This window comes from Ranitomeya imitator, chromosome 1, assembly GCF_032444005.1.
Source record: "Ranitomeya imitator isolate aRanImi1 chromosome 1, aRanImi1.pri, whole genome shotgun sequence".
NCBI lineage: Eukaryota > Metazoa > Chordata > Amphibia > Anura > Dendrobatidae > Ranitomeya > Ranitomeya imitator.
In genome coordinates, this window is record NC_091282.1 from 891,969,121 (window position 1) to 891,990,488 (window position 21,368).

Sequence of the window (21,368 nt, forward strand, 5' to 3'; positions counted from 1 at the left end):
ATGGAGAGAATAAAAGGGGCGGTCCCCCTCGCTCCCACAGTTGGGTTACAGAGAATGAGAGGAACCGCCCACCAGCATTAGTAGGCAATCCAATATCATTATTTATCTTTAGTTAACTTAAGTATAGCTGACTACAAGAACCATTCACCCTTATCAGTGCTCTTGTGAAAGAATAACTATTAGGGAGGGAAGTGAAGGGGTGCTGTCGTGGCTCTATAAAAGAGTATTACCAGTAAGTTATCCGGTGTTTTCTCTTCGCCACGACAGCACCCACTTGAGAAACTTACAGAGATAGTCATTCGGGAGGGATCACCGTGTTAAGAACTGCTCTACCGAAAGATAAGTCAGATGAGGAAGACAAGTCCAATCTATAGTGAGTATAGAAGGTAGTAGGAGAAGACCAAGTTGCGGCCTTACATATCAGTTCTATTGGAACCTCCGCTCTCTCAGCCCAGGATGAAGCCATCGCCTGGGTAGAGTGTGCCTTTACGCTTTCAGGCGGGTTCTCCTCTTCTGTTGAATAGGCCAGGCAAATTGCGTTCCGAATCCACCGAGATAACGTGTTCTTTGTGATACTAAAATCCTTCATGTGGCCCTGGAAGGAAATAAAGGGAGCCCTGCTCTTCCTCCAGGGGCTAGTTCTGTCTAGGTAAGCTATTATAGCCCTTCTTACATCTAGTGTATGGTATCTTTCCTCTTTCTGATTTGCGGGGTTACTATAGAAGGGAGGAAGGAAGATTTCTTGGGATCTGTGGAATTTGGCCCCTACTTTAGGTAAGTAAGAAGGGTCTGGTTTTAAAACAATTCTATCCTGGAATCTTGACAGAAAGGGAGGGTCTACCGATAATGCCTGAATGTCTCCTACTCTTCTGGCTGATACTAAAGCAACAAGAAGAGCTGTCTTAAGAGAGACGTATTTTATGTGGGTCGAGTGTAGTGGCTCGAATGGGTCCCCTGTTAGGGCCTCTAGAACTAGATTAAGATCCCACGGTGGTATATGGGGGATCTGGATTGGTTCTGCCCTTTGGCATGCTGAAATAAATTGTGCTACCCATCTGTCTCTGGAAATATTGTGACTATATAGGGCTCCTAGAGCAGAAACCTGTACCTTCAGGGTACTGACTGATAAGCCTAAGTCACACCCTCTCTGGAGAAATTCTAAAATAGCGGAAATTGGAATTTCTTTTGACAGAGCTGCTGGGTAGAAGGTAAGATATTTTTTCCATACTCTTACATATATTGTTGTTGTAGATCTCTTTCTACTTAGAAGGGTATCAATCAACTTTTCTGAAAAGTCTCTTAGTTTTAATAGCTGCCTCTCAAATTTCAGGCTGTCAACCGTAGGCCCTTCACATGAGGGTGGTTGAAGGGACCCTGGGAGAGACGGTCCTGAGCCTCTGGAAGGATCCATAGATCCGAGATTGATATGGCTCTGAGGCAGGAAAATCATGGTCTCTTGGGCCAAAAAGGTGCTATTAGAATTATGTTCGCTTTGTCCTCCCTTATCTTCCTGATTACAGTCGGAAGGAGTATTAATGGAGGAAATGCATATGCTTGCCGGAATGTCCACGGAACTTGGAGAGCATCGCGGATATTGGGGTTGTCGGACAGGAATAATGAAGCGAACTTTTTGAACTTCTTGGTTATCATTGTGAAGATACGACGATTGAGTACCCACTCTCCTTGATGGAGAGTGTGACGGCTGAGGAAATCTGCCTTTGAATTGTCCACTTCTCTGACATGCAGTGCTGACAAAGATAGAAGATGCATCTCGGCCATAGATAGGATGTCGTCTGTTCTAGACATGAGAGCTCCTGATCTTGTTCCTCCTTGATAGTTTATGTATGCAACAGATGTCATGTTGTCGGATAGCATTCTTGTGTGAGTTCCTTGTAAATGCGGAAGGAATTTACATATGGCATGATAGACTGCTTTTAGTTCCCTTTCATTAGATGAATCGTTTGACTCACTAATAGACCATTTCCCTTGAACTATCTGGTCTTCTAGATGTGCCCCTCAACCAGTAGGACTGCCGTCAGTAAAAATTGGTTTTGAAGGTTTAATTACCCAAGGTACAGCACCGACAAGGTGATTCGGCTCTTACCACCAGGACAGGGACTCGATTACATTTAATGGAAGATATAGACGGCTACCTAAATGGCCTTGTAATTTCCCTTCTTCCTTTAATATGGTATACTGCAACCGTCTAGTGTGGAATTGAGCCCATGGAACCGCCGGAATGCATGATGTAAAGGAACCTACCTTCGCTAAGGGAGATTACAGGGTTAATTACTGATTGTACTTTATTTTTTATTGTTAACTGTTTGGATTCTGGAAGGAAACACCTCTGACATTCAGAGTCTAAGATAAGACCCAAGAATGTTTCATCTGGATTTTTCCCAGTTAATCAACCATCCCATTTCCTGTAGGGATGAAATCGTATTAGATAGGCGCTGTTCACATTGTGAAGGGGAGTTTCCCACCACCAGATGGTCATCTAAGTATGGAACTATGAGGGTATCTTTTAATCTTAAGAATGACATCTCTTCTGACATTAATTTGGTAAAGACTCTGGGAGCTATCGAAAGTCCGAAGGGCATAGCTGTATATTGAAAATGACGTATTTGCCCCTTCATCATGATTGCCACACGCAGATACTGCTGATGTTTGATATAAATTGGTAGATGGTAATACGCATCTTTTAAGTCAAGGACTGCCATGAACCACCCAGGGAACAGAAGTTTTACAGTGGATCTGATCGACTATCTTGAAGGTTTGGTTCTCTAAAAAGATACTCAATTTTTTAAGATTTATTCTAGTTCTATATGATCCGTCAGGTTTTGGAATAAAAAATAAAGGGGAGTAAAAACCCTTTCCCCTCTGATGAAGCGAGACTTACACTAATACCTTTTTGGATAGGAGATTTATTATTTCCTGCTCCAAAAGTTGTTGTTGAGATTAAGACTTGTGTGGAGAAAAAAAGACAATCTACCACCCACTGGTAGAACTGTCCTAACGTGGTTTGTCTTCCATTTTAAATGGGCGTTTTCCGAAAAAAGAACCTTTCTGTTTGGTATCCTTATTGGCCAAGCGGTCTTGGTTTCTAAAATCCCTTCTCTTATTAAAAACGGGCTTCCGGAATGCTCTCCTATAAGATGAAAAATAGCTATTAGGGAACCCCTTTTTCCTTTCACCTGCTTTGGTTAGGATTTCATCTAGTTTTGCACCAAACAGGTACTCACCCTGGCATGGAAGGCCACATGATTTTGATTGGGCGTCTCCTTTCCAACCCTTTAGCCAAAGGGCCAGACATGCCGCGTTGGTTAGGCCTGCTGATTTGGCTGCTAACCGGATAGAGTCAGCAGATGAGTCCGCCAAATATGCCGTAGCGCCTCTGATTAGGGGTAAAGAATAGATCAACTTATCTCTGGAGAGGCCACCTTTTAGACCTTCCTCTAGGTCATTAAGCCAGACTAACATGGACCTTGCTGATATAGCCGATTTGAATGCCCCTGTACATGATTCCCATGTTCGTTTTAACAGAGAGTCGGTTTTGTGATCCAGCGGGTCTTGTAAGGAACCAGAATCCTCTACTGGAAGTAAGGATTTCTTGGACGTGGATGCTACTGCCGCGTCTACCTTCGGGGCTTTGGCCCAAGTAGACATGTCCTCGTCTTTAAAGGGATAAAGCCTCTTTGATGATGAAGGCAACCCTCTTTGCCCTAGGCTCTCCCATTCTTTAACTAAATTTTTGATTGCTGTTATTACGGGAAAGGTAGGTCTCCATTCTGACAATCCTGTGAACATTATATCATGTGGTGTTTTGGGGTCTTTGGTGTCCTTAATACCCATGGTGTCACATACAGATTTAACAAGATTATCAATGCTCTCTGTTGGAAAGCACTTATCTTGTTCACCTTCCGAGGAAATATATTCCTGGGAAATATCCGTATCTTCATTATCAGTATAACAGTTGATTTTGGTGAATTATACTTCCTGCTTTTATTTTCAGGAATACTTTCTGAACTACATAAGGCCCGTAATTCCTGATCATCTGTCTAATGTCATCTGATCTTACTTACTGAGGATTCCTCACGTAAGGTGTTTTCAATACAAATATAACACATTCTCTTTGTATGATTATCAGGGAGGGACTGGGTACATAACGCACACTGTTTGTGATTTGATTTTTCGGATCTTTTTGCCTAGGGTGCATAGAGAAAAGAGGGGGCAACAATCAGCTTGATAGGGTGGGATACACACTCACCCCAGTGAAGCAGTCGAACAAGGTACCGGCTGGAGAGGAGGAGATGGAGGCACAGGCTGAGAGGAGGATCGGTCAGATCTTTTCTCTTTAGCGCATTTTGTGGAGGATCTGCTCTGCTTCTATCGTCCACTGCTTGTGCTGCTGCGAGGTACATTGGCTGTGTCTTCTAACGAAGGCATCGCCGAGTCCTGAGGTGAAGCCATGCTTTGACGCCGGGGGATCAGTGCCGGCGTCCTTTACACTGGAGGCCGCCATCTTCTTCCTGTTGTACCCGGAAGTCTTCATCACTTCCGGGTCATGGTCATCTTGCGTGTGTCTGAGCACTGCCCGGCATCATCTCTCCCCTCCACTCACCCCGGAAGCTTTTGCTTCACTTCCGGGGGAGCAAATACCAGGCTCCACACTCGCGCATACCGCCGAGAGCGGCATCACGCTTACTCAGGTGCGTTCTTGCCCGCCGAAGCGTCCTCTTCCTCCGTGAGCCAGGAGACTCCCCGATCCTGGCCTCACGGTGCCTGCCAGCAGAGGGGGGAGGAAGCGGACATCAGGACCCCCGACGCTGCTTCCAGCACTGGAGCCGCTGCCGTCCTCCAAGGTAAACCGTGCAGGCGGCGTCCAGGCCAGGTATCCTCTTCTCCACGGGTTCCCTTAGGAACAGGAAACCAACTGTGGGAGCGAGGGGGACCGCCCCTTTTATTCTCTCCATAGGGTTTCCTGTTCCTAGGGGCGTATCCACTCTCTCAAGTGGGTGCTGTCGTGGCGAAGAGAAAAAACTGAAACACTACCAGAGGAACACTTTCAATGTAAGTAGCTACTCTTGGTGTAATTAGGTATATTGTGCAGTAGGAATACAAGGACAAGGTGCAGTGCTTGTCACTTAGCTACTCTTGGCAATTTTATCAGCAGGTTCAAGCAATAACTAAGTGACAAGCAATATATAGCCAATATGAATGGAGATGCCCATAAAAGGTTTTTTTTTTCCCAAAATTCAAGATCCTATCCCAATATGTAGTAAACATAATAATAATAATATTCCCAAATATCTCCAAATATGAATGTAGACTAGTTCTTCCGATTCGCTATAACGCTTACCCCATGTGCAGGGCACTGCAGTAGCTTAGATATCCATGGTTACGACTGAGGAGAACTAAGTGCTGATGGTAATCAGAGTTTCATTTAAAGGGGAATTCCCATCTCCAAGATCCTATCCCAATATGTAGTAATATAATTATTAATATTAGCAAATAGCTCCAATTAAGAAATGTAGTATATGTCTTCTGATAAACTATGTCGCTTACCCCACGTGCAAAACATTGCAGTAGCTTAGCTATCCATGGTTAATACCACCCATATATTGACAGTTAGTGGTCGTAACAATGGATACCTAATCTACTGCAATGCTTCCTCCTCGTGGTTGTAATTATTTGAAAATTTTTTTTTTTTGATAAACAGAATAGGATTTAAAAAAAAAAAAAAAAAAAGCTACTGCATTGCCTGCACATGGGGTCGGCGACATAAGTTATCAGTAGAACTATACTACATTTCTAATTTGAGGTATTTACTACTATTATTTCATATTGGGCTAGGATCTTGGCGACTGAAATACCCATTTAACAGTTTTGCACTCCTCCACAATGGTAGCGAGGAGTTGTTGCCTGCTGCAGAATTCAGTGATGCTAATCTGAAAATGTTACTCTGTTGAGGAATATGGCAAAAAATAACCCTCTGCCATATACATCAACAGAGAGGCATTTGGAGTTTCACATCATTGAACTCAGCAGCAGGGAGCCAACACTGATCAACTCCTCTCAGCTTTTGTAGCCAATGCCCCATTCCGTAATATATCTCTTTGTCCCCCCTATATACAGCCGATCCTGCAGTATATCTCTCCTTTCAGCCCCTGTATACTGTCCCATTCTGCAGTGTATCACTCCTCTCAGCCCCCAACCTGCAGTTCATCATTCCTCAGTTACCAGCACACAAAACTCTACTGCTTCCTTTCAATGGCTAAAACCCTCACAGTACAGTAGAAGCTCTGTTCTAGACACAGCACATTAATGCTGGCAGGATGATATCTGAGAGACTGCACTATGTGGGATCGACCTCTGCTAATAAAAAGAAAAGCACCAGCTGTGTGACAGGAGCCTGTGCTAAAGGGAACCTGACAGCTGATCATGGATTGGGCAGCATGGACTGGACTGAGGCTGCACTATTTCAGCTAATATTTGTTTTATTCTGAAATGCTGCAGCATTTTGAGAGGAAGCAAAAAAAAAAAAAAAAGAACAGTTTAATAGCCAGTTTTCCTTGACCACAGCCAGGTCTCTCCCTGCATGCATGTATTAGAAGAGACCTGTCACTCCAGGGCAGCGGGCGGAGAGAAGCCGCCAAGGACCAGCTTGTTTGACTAGTTTCCCGTGCGGCTCAGTGCCGGTGGTTATTAAACTGTGTTGCTCTCTGGAAAGTCTCAGCATTTCAGAGTTAGATATACATTGCGGGAATCACGCAGTGTCCGATACATGACCGTGGAATGGCAGCACATATCTGCTGTCAGGTTCTCTTTAACCTGTAAAATGGAAATAGATTATTGGTTACTGAATATCAGGGCTGATATTAGCTCGGTAAAAGCCCTCTACAAGACCAGGTAGCTGATTCATTTTACTCTTCCAGTCTTTTCTAAGGGAGTCTATAATGTCTCTTCTCTTTGTAAGGTGGTCAGTGTGATCAAGGCACTACCGATTGCTTTCTGTACAGCAGCAGCTTCAGTTGCAGAATTTCATTTTTAATTCTTTGCTCTGCCTCCTTGTTAACCCCACACATCCACTGCACCCAGAGAACCTGCCATCTACTTTCCTCACCAGAAAGCCTGTTGCAGGTTGTGCCTACCTTCCTCATACCTTCAATTAGGATGTGTCTACCTCTCCTCTCTAAAGACTCTTGCCCCATGGGAAGCCCCTGATAGTAAAGAGAACCTGTCACCAGGATTGTGTACAGTAGCCTACAGACTGTGTCAGGTCAGCGCCATTATACTGATTACAATGATACCTTGGGAGATGAAATCTGTCTTGTAGTTGTTGCTTAATCTTTGTTTTCAGTTTTGAGTTAAGGTACTGTCACATTTAGCGACGCTGCAGCGATCTAGACAATGATCCCGATCGCTGCAGCGTCGCTGTGTGGTCGCTGGAGAGCTGTCACACAGACAGCTCTCCAGCGACCAACTTGCGAAGTCCCCTGGTAACCAGGGTAAACATCGGGTTACTAAGCGCAGGGCCGCGCTTAGTAGCCCGATGTTTACCCTGGTTACCAGCGTAAACGTTAAGAAAAACAAACACTTCATACTTACATTCCGGTGTCTGTCCCCCGGCGTTCTGCTTTCCTGCACTGACTGAGCGCCGGCCGGCCGTAAAGCACAGCGGTGACGTCACTGCTGTAATCTGCTTTACGGCTGGCCGGCGCTGACAGTGCAGGGAAGCAGAACGCCGAGGGACGCGCCTGACACCGGAATGTAAGTATGAAGTGTTTGTTTTTTTTTACATTTACACTGGTAACCAGGGTAAACATCGGGTTACTAAGCGCTTAGTAACCCGATGTTTACCCTGGTTACCAGTGAAGACATCGCTGAATTGGCGTCACACACGCCGATTCAGCGATGTCTGCGGGAGATCCAGCGACGAAATAAAGTTCTGGACTTTCTGCTCCGACCAACGATGTCACAGCAGGATCCAGATCGCTGCTGCGTGTCAAACACAACGATATCGCTAGCCAGGACGCTGCAACGTCACGGTTCGCTAGCGATATCGTTGTTAAGTTGGCCAGTGTGACGGTATCTTTAATGATATACCCCTGCTCCGGGGAGGCCTGTGGGGGATCTTCATGTGGTGCTCTGATTAGGTATTCATCAGTATAGCTTCTGACAGGTCACTGATCCCTCACTGACCTGCCCTCTAGTTTACATAATGAAAATATATGCACATACTGAAAAAAAAAACCCTTCTGCATGCGCCAGCCGTAGCACCTGCCCTGCAGCATAATCACATGTTTACTGTGTCAATACATATGGTTGACGTTATCCTAATAGTAAAAAAAAAAATCTATTTGAAAATGGCGCCTGCCCAGTAGCAGCTGTCGGTGTATATAAAGGTGATCCGATAGCTGCTACTGCGCAGGCGGCACCATCTTGGAAATTTTTTTTCTCTGGCAAGATGGCGCCACCTGTGCAGTAGCAGCTATCGGACCACTTCTATATACACCAATAGCTGCTACGGTGCAGGCAGGTCGGGTGCCAATTTCAAATGGATTTTTTTTAACGATCAGGATAACCTCAAACACATTTATTATTAACAAATTAAACATGTGATTATGCTGCAGCACAGGTGCCACGAGCTGTACGTACATATATTCATTATGTAAACTAGGGGGCAGGGCAGTGAGGGATCAGTGACCTGTCAGCAGTCTGCATTATCAATACCTAATCAGAGCACCACATGAAGACCCCCCACAGACCGCCCCAGAGCACGAGCATATCATTAACTCAAAATTGAAAGTTAAGGTACCTTCACACTAAACGACGCTGCAGCGATCCAGACAACGATCCGGATGGCTGCAGCGTCGCTGGAGAGCTGTCACACAGACAGCTCTCCAGCGACCAACGATGCCGGTAACCAGGGTAAACATCGGGTTACTAAGCGCAGGGCCGCGCTTAGTAACCCGATGTTTAGCCTGGTTACCATCCTAAAAGTAAAAAAAACGCTTCATACTTACCTTCCGCTGTCTGTCCCCGGCGATCTGCTTCTCTGTACTGGCTGTGAGCACAGCGGCCGGAAAGCAGAGCGGTGACGTCACCGTTCTGCTTTCTGGCCGCTGTGCTCACAATGAGTGCAGGAAAGCACAGCGCCGGAGGACAGACAGCTGAAGGTAAGTATGAAGCGTTTGTTTTTTTACTTTTAGGATGGTAACCAGGGTAAACATCGGGTTACTAAGCACGGCCCTGCGCTTAGTAACCCGATGTTTACCCTGGTTACCAGCGAAGACATCGCTGAATCGGTGTCACACACGCCGATTCAGCGATGTCAGCGGGAGAGCCAGCGACCAAATAAAGTTCTGGCCTTCTAGCCCCGACCAACGACATCACAGCAGGATTCTGATCGCTGCTGCGTGTCACACTGAACGATATCGCTAGCCAGGACGCTGCAACGTCACAGATCGCTAGCGATATCGTTTAGTGTGAAGGTACCTTAAAGATTAACCAACAACCACAAGACGGATTTCATCACTCAAGTATCATTGTGATCAGTATAACGGCGCCGACCTGATACTGTCTGTAGGTTACTGTGCATAACCCTGCTGACAGGTTTCCTTTCACCTACACAGAAACCTGGAGGAGCATGAACATTTTTCTTAACATTCAGTTCCACACCTATTTTGCAAATTCTCCATACTAGTCAAGACAAGTGGAAAATGACTGTCAAGTAGACATGTTTCAACCACTAGGATGGCAAAGTAAAAGTGCAGAAATCATTAGGGAAACATTGAAATGTATATTACCTCTTTTCGTTTTGGGGAATTTTTTCCTTAGCTTATTTTTGAGAATATTTAGTTTGGCAATTATCTCAGGTGTTGCGATGTAGAAATCTGCTTGTACTTCATCGTTTAGAATCTGTAATGGCAACATTTTTTTTACATTAGTTAACATGGGTCTACAACTTAAAAATTAAGGCTAATCACTGTGAGAAAGAATCAGGATTCAATTCCAACTGTAAACTTATAATGGTATACTCACAATAAGGTTTTTGCTGAGAATATACTCCAAGAGCAAATACATACAGTGGCTTGCAAAAGTATTTAGCCCCTTGGCTTTTTAGCTATTTTGTTACACTACAACCCATTTTTAAATATTTTTATAATCCTATTGGGTGTGATGCATCAGCACTAAATAGCTGAAGTTCGTGAAGTGAGAAAAATATAGGCATAAACTAAATTTATGGGATGAAATAACTAAACACTGGCATGTGCACATGTATTCACCCCTTTTGCTGTGAAACCCCTAAAAATTTCTGGTGCAAGCCATTACCTTCATAAGTCACATGCTTAGAGAATGGAAGCCCACCTGTGTGCAATCTAAGTGTCACATGGTCTGTCAGTATATACACATCTTTTCTGAAAGGTCAAAGAGGCTACAACACCATTAAGGAAGAGGCAACGCTAACCAAACACCATGAAGACCAAGGGGATATCCAAACAAGTCAGGGGCAAAATTGTTGAGAAGTACAAGACAGGGTTGGGTTATAAAAAAAAAAAGATCTCCCAATCTCTGAAAATCCACCATCGAATCTATTATCATTAAATCTAAAGAACATGGTATCACAACAAACCTGCCAAGAGAGGTCCAGCCACCAAAAAACTCAGCCCGGGTAAGAAAGCCGATAAAGGGAACCTGTCACCCCCAAAATCAAAGGTGAGCTAAGCCCACCGGCATCAGGGGTTTATCTACAGCATTCGCGATTCGGGGCCTCCCATCTTCTTACGATAACATCCTCTTCTTGTATTCACACTCCGGCGCAGGCGTACTTTGTCTTAGATTCATTAATTTCAAGGACCACCTCCCTACGCGTTTCATCCCAGAGGGGAATCATCAGGGGACAGGGTAGTCAATCTGTGCTCATAATGATGATGGAGTGCTCAACCGTGATTGGTATCTCTAGGGAGCATCTCATCTGATTCTGGTTTAGATGTGGGAGACACATTTCAATGTGCGACATCATCATAATTGGGTGAGATCGTTCTAATTTTTTTTATGTGTCTCCTCTTATTTACAACCTAGTACTGGTGATCATCAGTGGTATTGATTCATCACCTTATAGATGTTGTTTTTCTGACAGTAGCATTTATATCTTTGTGGATGTTTGCATTTGGTCCTTCTGCTTTACCGAAACGGTTGTTTTTTTGAATGAAAACCATGAGGGTTGTGCAGTGAACAAATCTGTCTACTAATTATTTGCCTCTGGACTGATTATCAGAATATTGTCCGATTAACTGTTGGTTAATGTACATGTTTGTCCTTGAGTGTTGTGTCGTTCTATTTTTAAATGGTTTAAAATAAATGTTATGTCTTTATCTTAGTGGTGAAAAAAAATTTCAAACTTTGCTAAAAAAAAAAAATTGCGCCATTTTCCAATACCCGTAGAGTCTCCATTTTTGGGGATCTCGAGTCGGGACAGGGCTTATTTTTTGCGTGCTGAGCTGACGTTTTTAATGATACCACTTTTGTGCAGATATGTTCTTTTGATCGCCCGTTATTGCATTTTAATGCAATGTCGCGGCGACCAAAAAAACGTAATTCTGGCGGTTTGAATTTTTTTCTCGCTACGCCGTTTAGCGATCAGGTTGATCCTTTTTTTAATTGATTGGGCGATTCTGAAAGCGGCGATACCAAATATGTGTATGTTTGATTTTTTTTTTGTTTTATTTTTAATGGGGCGAAAGGAGGGTGATATAAACTTTTATTTTCTTCATATTTTTTTTACAACTTTTTTTTTTTTTTTTTTTTTTACTTTTGCGATGCTTCAATAGCCTAGTAACTGGCACAACTGGATCGGCTCTGCTACACAGGAGCGATCATCAGATCGCTCCTATGCAGCTGAATTAGGCTAGGTTCACATTGCGTTAGTGCAATCCGTTTAGCGCATATGCTAACGGAACGCGCTAACGCAATGTCCAAAAAGGGATTGTGTTTGGCGATCCCGCTAGCGCAGATGCCCGGTCTGCGCTAGCGAAGAACGGACCCTGAACGTTCAAGGTCCGTTCGAAAATAACAGGACATCGCTGACGCATGCCAAAAATGGCATACGTTAGCGATGTGTTAGCACATTGCGGTCAATGGGTGCGCTAACGGATCAGTTACATAGCGTTAATTGCGCCATGTAACGGATTCCGTTAGCGGACACCCACTAACGCAATGTGAACCCAGCCTTACAGACTTGCTATGAGCGCCGACCACAGGGTGGCGCTCACAGCAAGCCGGCATCAACAACCATAGAGATCTCAAGGAGACCTCAGGTTGTCATGCCGACTCATCGCTGACCCCCGATCACATGACGGGGGTCAGCGATGCGCGCATTTCCGGCCCGATGGCTGGAAGCGGTAGTTAAATGCCGCTGTCAGTGTTTGACAGCGGCATTTAACTAGTTAATAGCGGCGGGTGGATCGCGATTCCACCTGCCACTATTGGGCGCACATGTACAAAACAGCTGACATGTCGCGACTTTGATGTGGGCTCAGCGCCGGAGTCCACATCAAAGTGGGAGACACGGCATGTGATGTACTAGTACGGCGCATGTCGTGAAGGGGTTAAGTCACTGAATATGGGTACACATTCAGGTGGAAACACCCACAGCCTCCAAAAATGATAGTATGTGAAGGCCAAATTCAAATATATATGCATCATGGTATGATAAGAACCACAAAGCATGGACTGGCCATGGGTCTCCTGACCCGAACTTTGCACCCTCATATAAGCCAATGAGGCTGTGAGGATCAGAAGGCCAGTTGTTGGACCATGATATACTGATGTCAGAATTTGGCCAAACAGTTAAGTAGAACAGCACTCCATAAGCAGGTATGCCTTCAGAAAGTTTAATTTTTCTTTTACTGATCCAAGCAACAGAAAGCATGTGAAACTAAATATTACATATGCATTGTTTTGGGTCAAAGACCCTTCATCAGGTAATGGAACATAAGTCAGCACACTGCAGTTGCGGTCACATGTTTATCATCTAGGTCCATGACACAGGAAAACTACCCTGTACTTGCGGACCAGTGTATACCCTTGAAACGTCTAATATGTTACCATACTCGAAAGGTCTTTGACCCGAACCGTTGCGTACAAGATTAGTCTCACAAACAGTAATTTGCTTGAATCTAATAAAAAAAGTTAACTTTCTGAAGCCATTCCTACGTATAGCGTGCAGATCTAACTACTGTTATACATACTATTAATAGAATCATTGACTCTTCATTCCAATGCCATCAGAATTTCTATTACTTTAATTCTGCATGTTGTTCCTGGGTAGTGAGAGGTTACTAGGTACATCGTTATCGATTTGATCATCTGTTAAGATGTGAAAAATAATTAGAAACCAACAGTGTCTACAATGAGACAAACACTTTCTTTGTATGCACTAGAAAAAAAAATAATCTTCCCAACCAATGATTCCACAACCTAACAAGAATTCTCAAAGCTTTGGCAAATGCTCACTGAGACAACTCTTGAAACATAATGAGCTAACTACCAAGTTGTACATCAGTCCTCCTCTTTGATGTACTGCAAGGCTGTTTTTCACACAAGACAAGCTTTTTAGATCAGAAGCCTAAAGGCCCCTTCACATTAAGCGACGCTGCAGCGATACCGACAACGATCCGGATCGCTGCAGCGTCGCTGTTTGGTCGCTGGAGAGCTGTCACACAGACCGCTATCCAGCGACCAACGATGCCGGTAACCAGGGTAAACATCGGGTAACTAAGCGCAGGGCCGCGCTTAGTAACCCGATGTTTACCCTGGATACCATGCTAAAAGTAAAAAAAAAACAAACACTAGATACTTACCTACCGCTGTCTGTCCTCCAGCGCTGCGCTCTGCTTCTCTGCTCTCCTCCTGTACTGTCTGTGAGCCGGAAAGCAGAGCAGTGACGTCACCGCTCTGCTTTCCGGCTCACAGACAGTACTGGAGGAGTGCAGAGCACAGCGCTGGAGGACAGACAGCGGTAGGTAAGTATCTAGTGTTTGTTTTTTTTTACTTTTAGCATGGTAACCAGGGTAAACATCGGGTTACTAAGCGCGGCCCTGCGCTTAGTTACCCGATGTTTACCCTGGTTACCAGTGAAGACATCGCTGGATCGGTGTCACACACGCCGATCCAGCGATGTCTCCAGGGAGTCCAGCGACGAAATAAAGTTCTGGACTTTCTTCAGCGACCAACGATCTCCCAGCAGGGGCCTGATCGTTGGTCGCTGTCACACAGAACGATTTCATTAACGATATCGTTGCTACGTCACAAATAGCAACGATATCGTTAACAATATCGTTATGTGTGAAGGCACCTTAAAGTGGAATGTGAGATAGTGGCGTGTCCATTCCTCAGATAATGACAAAGCAGCAGATCTGGTCTGCAAGACCTAAAAGTAACAGCTAGCAATCTGAGATTATATGGTTCCATCATTTACTGTTTGTTCACTGTACATAGCATGAAAGCCATGGTGCAGAATGTTATACATGGCAGCAATGAATTTACAGGCATGAAATATGATACCTGCGGGATGAGCTCAAGCCCTCCAACAAATGCAGCTCCATTCTTTCTTGCAATCTCAGCTTCTTCTGCCTTCTGCAGAGGGGAGGGGAAAAAAACAAACAAACAAAATCAAATCAGTGTGAAACAAAGGGACTGAAGATGGTAAAACCGTTTTATATGTAATTCATTAACTGTATACATTCCTTGCTGCGTCCATTGGAATAGAGAGAGGTTTACTAATAAAAATGTACTAAAGTTCGGGTGTAATTTGGGGCAAATTTCTTGTCAAACACTTTTTGCATTTTTCTCCACAAAGTGCAAGGTATTGCATAATGAAAAAAGGCATACAGTGTCTTTAAAAAGTATTTATACCCATGAACTTTTCCACATTTTTTCACGTAACACCAACAAAGTTAAATGTATTTTCTGTGAGATGCCAACACAAAGTAGCAAAGATTTTTTAACTATAAAAGTACATGATACACTGTTTTCGAAACATTTTAAAAATATCAATCTGAAAATTGCGAAGTGCATTTGTAATCAGCCCCCTGTAGTCTGATCCCTCTAAACACAATCCTGAGTGACCAGTTGCTTCCATAAGTAACAACTAGCAAATTGAGTCCACCTGTGTGTAATTTATTTTCAGTGTAACTACAACTGTTCTGTGCAGGAATCAGAGGTTTGTTTCAGAACAAACAGCATCATGAAAACCAAGGAACACACCAGACATGTTAAAGATAAAGTTGTGGAGAAGAGTAATGCAGGGTTAGAGTATAAATAAAGAACAAAAAAAACAAGCTCTGAACATCTCACTGAGCATTGTTCAATCCATAATCCAAAAGCATTAAGCTACTTACTGGTAGCGGCGTTTCTCGGAGGCCCATGACAGCACGACAGAGAGAGGGGATCCGCCCATTAGGAACAGGAAACCTACAGATACAAAAGGGCGGTACCTCTCCCTTGCCTCAGTTGTATTTCAGAGTCTTGAGAGGACTACCGCGGTTAGTGGCACAAAAAATATACACTACATACAATTATATACAGATTATATACAAATTTCCAGCTATATATTTGGAACTGGTATCCTGAGTGAGATATATACATCTATAGGAAGTGCAACCCCCAGTGAATAGGGAGGGAACTAAGGGTGCTGTCATGGGCCTCCGAGAAACGCCGCTACCAGTAAGTAGCTTAATGCTTTACTCGGACTCCCATGACAGCACGACAGAGAGAATTACAGAGATGTAAGGTACCTTAGGGAGGGACTATGGCCTGTAGCACCCTTAACCCGAATGTGAGATCAGAGGAAGCCCCCAAATCCAACCTATAGTGCTTAAAGAAGGTGGACGGGGATGACCATGTGGCCGCCTTACATATCTGGTCGATTGATACTCCAGATTTTTCCGCCCAGGATGTAGCCATGGCCCTGGTGGAATGCGCCCTCAGATTCTGCGGAGCCGGACCCCCACCTGCAGTATAAGCCAAAGAGATAGCCTCCCTAATCCACTTTGCTAATGTGTATTTTGATACCCTAAGTCCCTTTCTAGGATTTTGGAAAGATAAAAATAATGCATCATCTTTCTTCCATGTGTCGGTAACAGAGATGTATTCTAGCAGGCATCTCCTAACGTCTAATGTATGGAGTAGTTCTTCCTTAGGGTTAGCAGGATTAGGGAGGAAGGATGGTAAGATTATCTCTTGTGACCTGTGAAACCGTGATGATACTTTTGGTAAATAGGCTGGGTCCGGTCTGAGGATTACTCTGTCTGGTAGAAACTCTGTATAAGGGGATACCCTGGAGAGAGCTTGTATGTCTCCTACTCTACGGGCAGATGTAATTGCTACCAGAAATGCTGTCTTAAGGGATAGCGCCTTAATTGAAGCTGTTTGCAAAGGTTCAAATGGCTTTTTAGTCAATGCTGATAGGACTAAGTTGAGATCCCAAGGCATAGATCTATCTTTCTGAATGGGTCTAGATCTACTGGATGCCTTAATGAACCTTGAGATCCAGTAATTATTGGCAATGTTACAGGAGAATAGAGCCCCTAGGGCCGAGACCTGTACCTTTAGAGTACTAGTGGATAGACCTAGTTCTAAGCCTTTTTGCAGGAATTCTAAAATTTGTTTTACAGGTATTCATTCTTCTAAATTGAAATCAGAAGAGGCCAGAAACTTTCGCCAGGTTCTAGCGTAGATTGTTGTGGTTATCTGCTTCCTACTTTTCATAAGGGTTTCAATCAAACTCGGGGAGAACCCTTTGTTTTTCAGTAACGCCCTTTCAAAGTCCATGCCGTTAAATGAAGGTTCTTTACTTGCGGATGACTGATCGGCCCCTGGTAGAGCAAATCCGGAATCTCCGGAAGTACCCAGGGATCCTCCACTGACATGATCCTGAGCCAAGTGAATCAGGCCCTTCTGGGCCAGAATGGGGCAATCAATATAACCCTGGCTCGATCTTCCCTTATCTTCCTGACTACCAAGGGTAATAGGCCTAGTGGAGGAAATGCGTATGCCAGCTGAAAATCCCAATTGATCAGGAAAGCGTCTACGGCTAGAGGATTTTCCCTGGGATTTAGGGAACAGAATTTTGTTGTCTTCCGGTTGTCCCTGGTAGCAAATAGATCTACATCTGGATGTCCCCATTTGTGGACAATCTGATCGAACACGCAATTGTTTAGGGACCACTCCCCTTGTCTCAAGGTGTTGCGGCTTAGAAAGTCCGCTTTGACGTTTTCCTTTCCTCTTATGTGCAGTGCGGATAGGGATAAAAAGTGATTCTCTGCTGTCTGGAACAGACGATCCGCCACTCTCATCAGTGACTCGGAATGAGTTCCACCCTGATGATTTATGTACGCAACCGTCACCCGGTTGTCCGATAGGATCTTGACATGATGACCCTGCAGATATGAGAGGAATTTTTTCACTGAAATCTCTACTGCCATTAATTCTTTCTGGTTGGAGGAGGCTGATATTAGGGAAGGGGGCCATAGACCCTGAACCATCATGTCATCCATGTGTGCTCCCCAACCCGCAGGGCTAGCATCAGTAGTTACCACACGTGTTACCGGAGACATCCAGGGAACCCCCGCCGATAAGTTTTCACTGACTAGCCACCACTTAAGAGATGTGAGTGCTTTTGGACCTAAAGTAACCTGACTCTGCAGGGACCCCTGTAAGATTTTGTCATTAACCAGCACCTCAGCTTGTAATGGTCAGGTGTGGATTTGGGCCCAACGGACAGCGGGAATGCAGGAAGTTAAAGGGAACCTGTCACCCCGTTTTTTGAGATTGAGATATAAATACTGTTAAATAGGGCCTGTGCTGTGCGTTACTATGGTGTATGTAGTGTACCCTGATTCCCCATGTATGCTGAGAAATACATTACCAAAGTCGGCGTTTTCGCCTGTCAATCAGGCTGGTCTGGTCAGGTGGGCGTGTTCACAGCGTTCTTTTCTTCCCCAGGTTTCCGTTGGTGGCGTAGTGGTGTGCGCATGTCCAAGGTCCGGATTCCCTGTGCCCACGTGAAGACACAGCGCGCGATCTGCGCTGTCATTCCTTTCATCGGTGCGGGCGGCCATCTTCCTGGGGCCGCGCGTGCGCAGATGTAATGCTCTGCTGCACGGGGCTTCAGGAAAATGGCCGCGGGATGCCGCGCGTGCGCAGAAGAGATCGCGGCGGCCATTTTCCCAAAGCCGAGTTTGCATCTCGGCTTTGGGAAAATGGCCGCCGCGATCTCTTCTGCGCACGCGCGGCATCCCGCGGCCATTTTCCTGAAGCCCCGTGCAGCAGAGCACTACATCTGCGCACGCGCGGCCCCAGGAAGATGGCCGCCCGCACCGATGAAAGGAATGACAGCGCAGATCGCGCGCTGTGTCTTCACGTGGGCACAGGGAATCCGGACCTTGGACATGCGCACACCACTACGCCACCAACGGAAACCTGGGGAAGAAAAGAACGCTGTGAACACGCCCACCTGACCAGACCAGCCTGATTGACAGGCGAAAACGCCAACTTTGGTAATGTATTTCTCGGCATACATGGGGAATCAGGGTACACTACATACACCATAGTAACGCACAGCACAGGCCCTATTTAACAGTATTTATATCTCAATCTCAAAAAACGGGGTGACAGGTTCCCTTTAAGGAACCCAATAGAGACATAGCCTGTCTAAGGGTCATGGATGGTTTGTCAATTGCCTTAGACACCTGTTGCTGAATATGTAAAGATTTGTCGAGTGGAAGACAACATTGTTGTGTTTCTGAGTTTAATGATAGTCCTAAGAATCTTTGTATTTTTTGAGGCTGTAAACGGGATTTCTCATAATTTATGATCCACCCCAGACGCTCCAGTCTGGATGTGGCTGATTCTAGCTGGGACAGGCAATGGTCTGCTGAGCTCCCTACTATAAGGAAGTCATCCAAGTAGGGAATGATCAGGATGTCGGACTCTCGCAAGTGCGCCATAACCTCAGCCACTAGCTTTGTGAACACTCTAGGAGCTGCTGATAAGCCAAAGGGGAGCGCTCTGAACTGGAAATGGTGAATGCTACCCTCCATTGACACCGCTACTCTCAGGAATTTTTGGAAATCTTCATGTATTGGAACATGATAGTATGCATCTTTAAGATCTACAACTACCATAAAACAGTGTTTAAACAATATCTTTATTGCTGAATTAACCGTTTCCATTTTGAAGGATTCATTAACCAGGAATTCATTAAGACGCTTTAGATTAATGATCGTTCTAAACGATCCATCTGGCTTTTTGATCAGAAAAAGCGGAGAATAAAATCCCCTTCCTTTTTCTGAATCTGGAATTTCCACCAATACATTCTTTGCGCATAAGTTCATGATTTCAGCCTCTAGGGCTGCTTGCTCCAGGGGGGAGGAACGATAAGGGGTTAATTTGAATTTATCCCGAGGCCAATGATTGAAGTCCAGCTTAAGACCTTCAGTAACAATGCCTCTGACCCATCTACTGTTCGTTATGTCAAGCCATGCTGAGGAGAATGCTGACAGTCTGCCCCCCACAGGGATTGCTAGTCATTGGTCTGGTTTTTTCTGATCCTTTGAGGAACGGCGAAACATATATCCTGTACCTCTACCGCGTCTGTCTTCCCATCTGAAACTCTCTCTAGTGGGAGAGGACCCGCGTTTCTTCCCACGACCAAATCTTCTTCGACTGAAGGGTCGGCGGTAGGATGCCGAGTACAGACTTGGGAACTTCTTTTTATCATCGCTTGCCTTTTCCAGTAACTCGTCCAGCATTGGACCGAAGAGATACTGTCCCTCGCACGGAATGGCGCAGAGCTTAGTTCTGGACTGGATGTCCCCTGACCAGCACTTTAACCATAGGGCCCTGCGAGCCGCGTTAGATAGACCTGCTGCTCTGGCCGCCATTCTGACAGAGTCCACAGAAGCATCCGATAGGAAGGCTGCAGCATTCTGAATTGTCGGAAGCGCTTTCAAAATAGAATCTCTGGATGCGCCATCCTTCAGCTGAGACTCTAATTGATCTAGCCAGACCATTAATGATCTGGCTGTGCATGTTGTGGCCACTGCTGGTCTGAGGGATCCAGCCGCCATCTCCCAGGTACCTTTAAGAAAGATATCCGCCTTTCTGTCTAGGGGATCTTTGAGGGACCCCATATCCTCAAAGGGTAATGAGGCTTTCTTTGACGCCTTTGCTACGGCCGCGTCCAACCTCGGAGCTTTATCCCATGTCTCCACCACCGGATCATCAAAGGGATACCTTCGTTTTAAAGCTGGCGGTAAGGCCCCCTTTTTTTCAGGTTTTTTCCATTCACGGAGTATCAATTCTCTGATCTTCTCATTTACCGGAAAAGACCTATGTCTCTTACGATCTAACCCACTAAACATTAACTCTTGTTTGGAGGGCTGTGATTTGGGTTCCTCTATACCCATCGTGCCCCTAACTGATTTGACTACCTTGTCAATCTTATCTAAGGGTAGACAAAATCGTCCAGACTCTTCATCTGATGAAGAGGAGAAAGGACTAGAGAGATAAATATTTTCTTCTCTTTCCTCTTCTGATGAATTAGAGTCCACAGGGGTCCTATGCTTCGGGCCTTCCGCTTGGGATAGGGATCGTAATAACTCCCTTACTTCCAGCCGGATCATTTCTTTTAAATTTGCCGTACTCACGGACTCTTCTGCTACCTGGGGGAGGACAATATAGGTGATAACGACTATCTGACCTAAGGTCACTTCCACCCAACCACTCCTGTAGACCTCACCGTCTGTTGTATACAGGGGGCACATAACTTTTTAGTACAGGAGTCGGGTAAGGGGACTCCACAGAGGGCACACTCCTTATGCTTGGATTTTTCCGTACTTTTCTTCCCCTGGAAAGATAAAGTATAAGGACCCCGCGTCACAGAGTGAACTTTCACGTAGATCACTTACCCGTGCGCCCAAGTCAAATACCGGAATCCGAGGGGGTTCTTTCCTAGACGAAGCTCTGGATCCCTGTTCGGATGAGCTTTTCCGACTAGGTTGGTCGCCTCTATCCTTTTTGGGCTTCTGACGCATCTCGTCTGACAGCTGCTGCTGCTGCTCACCACCACTCTCCATGACGGATTACGACCAAAAGCATGGTTCTGAAATTGTGACCTGCTTATATCCCCCTTGGATCCGGTCAGCAGATAGGCCAGCGCGATCCCTATTGGTTCCTGGACACAGCCAGGAGGGCAGAGGGCTGAATGATGAACCGGCGCTCAGATGCGATGGGCGCCGCCATCTTGGAACGCCCGCGCATGCGCAGACGCCCGGCGACCCGGAAGCGGCTACCAGACTCCG

General features: G+C 45.2%; 1 protein-coding gene across 1 annotated transcript in view; it reads right to left on the minus strand.

The window, feature by feature from the left end:
- Window positions 1-21,368, minus strand: part of MRPL1 (mitochondrial ribosomal protein L1) — a 74,901-nt gene that overhangs the window by 21,889 nt on the left and 31,644 nt on the right. The window contains exons 5-6 of the mRNA XM_069743212.1: window positions 14,569-14,640; window positions 9,810-9,921 (exon numbers count right to left, since the gene is read on the minus strand). Of these exons, the coding sequence (XP_069599313.1) occupies window positions 9,810-9,921; window positions 14,569-14,640 (184 nt within the window). The remainder of the gene's footprint in view (window positions 1-9,809; window positions 9,922-14,568; window positions 14,641-21,368) is intronic.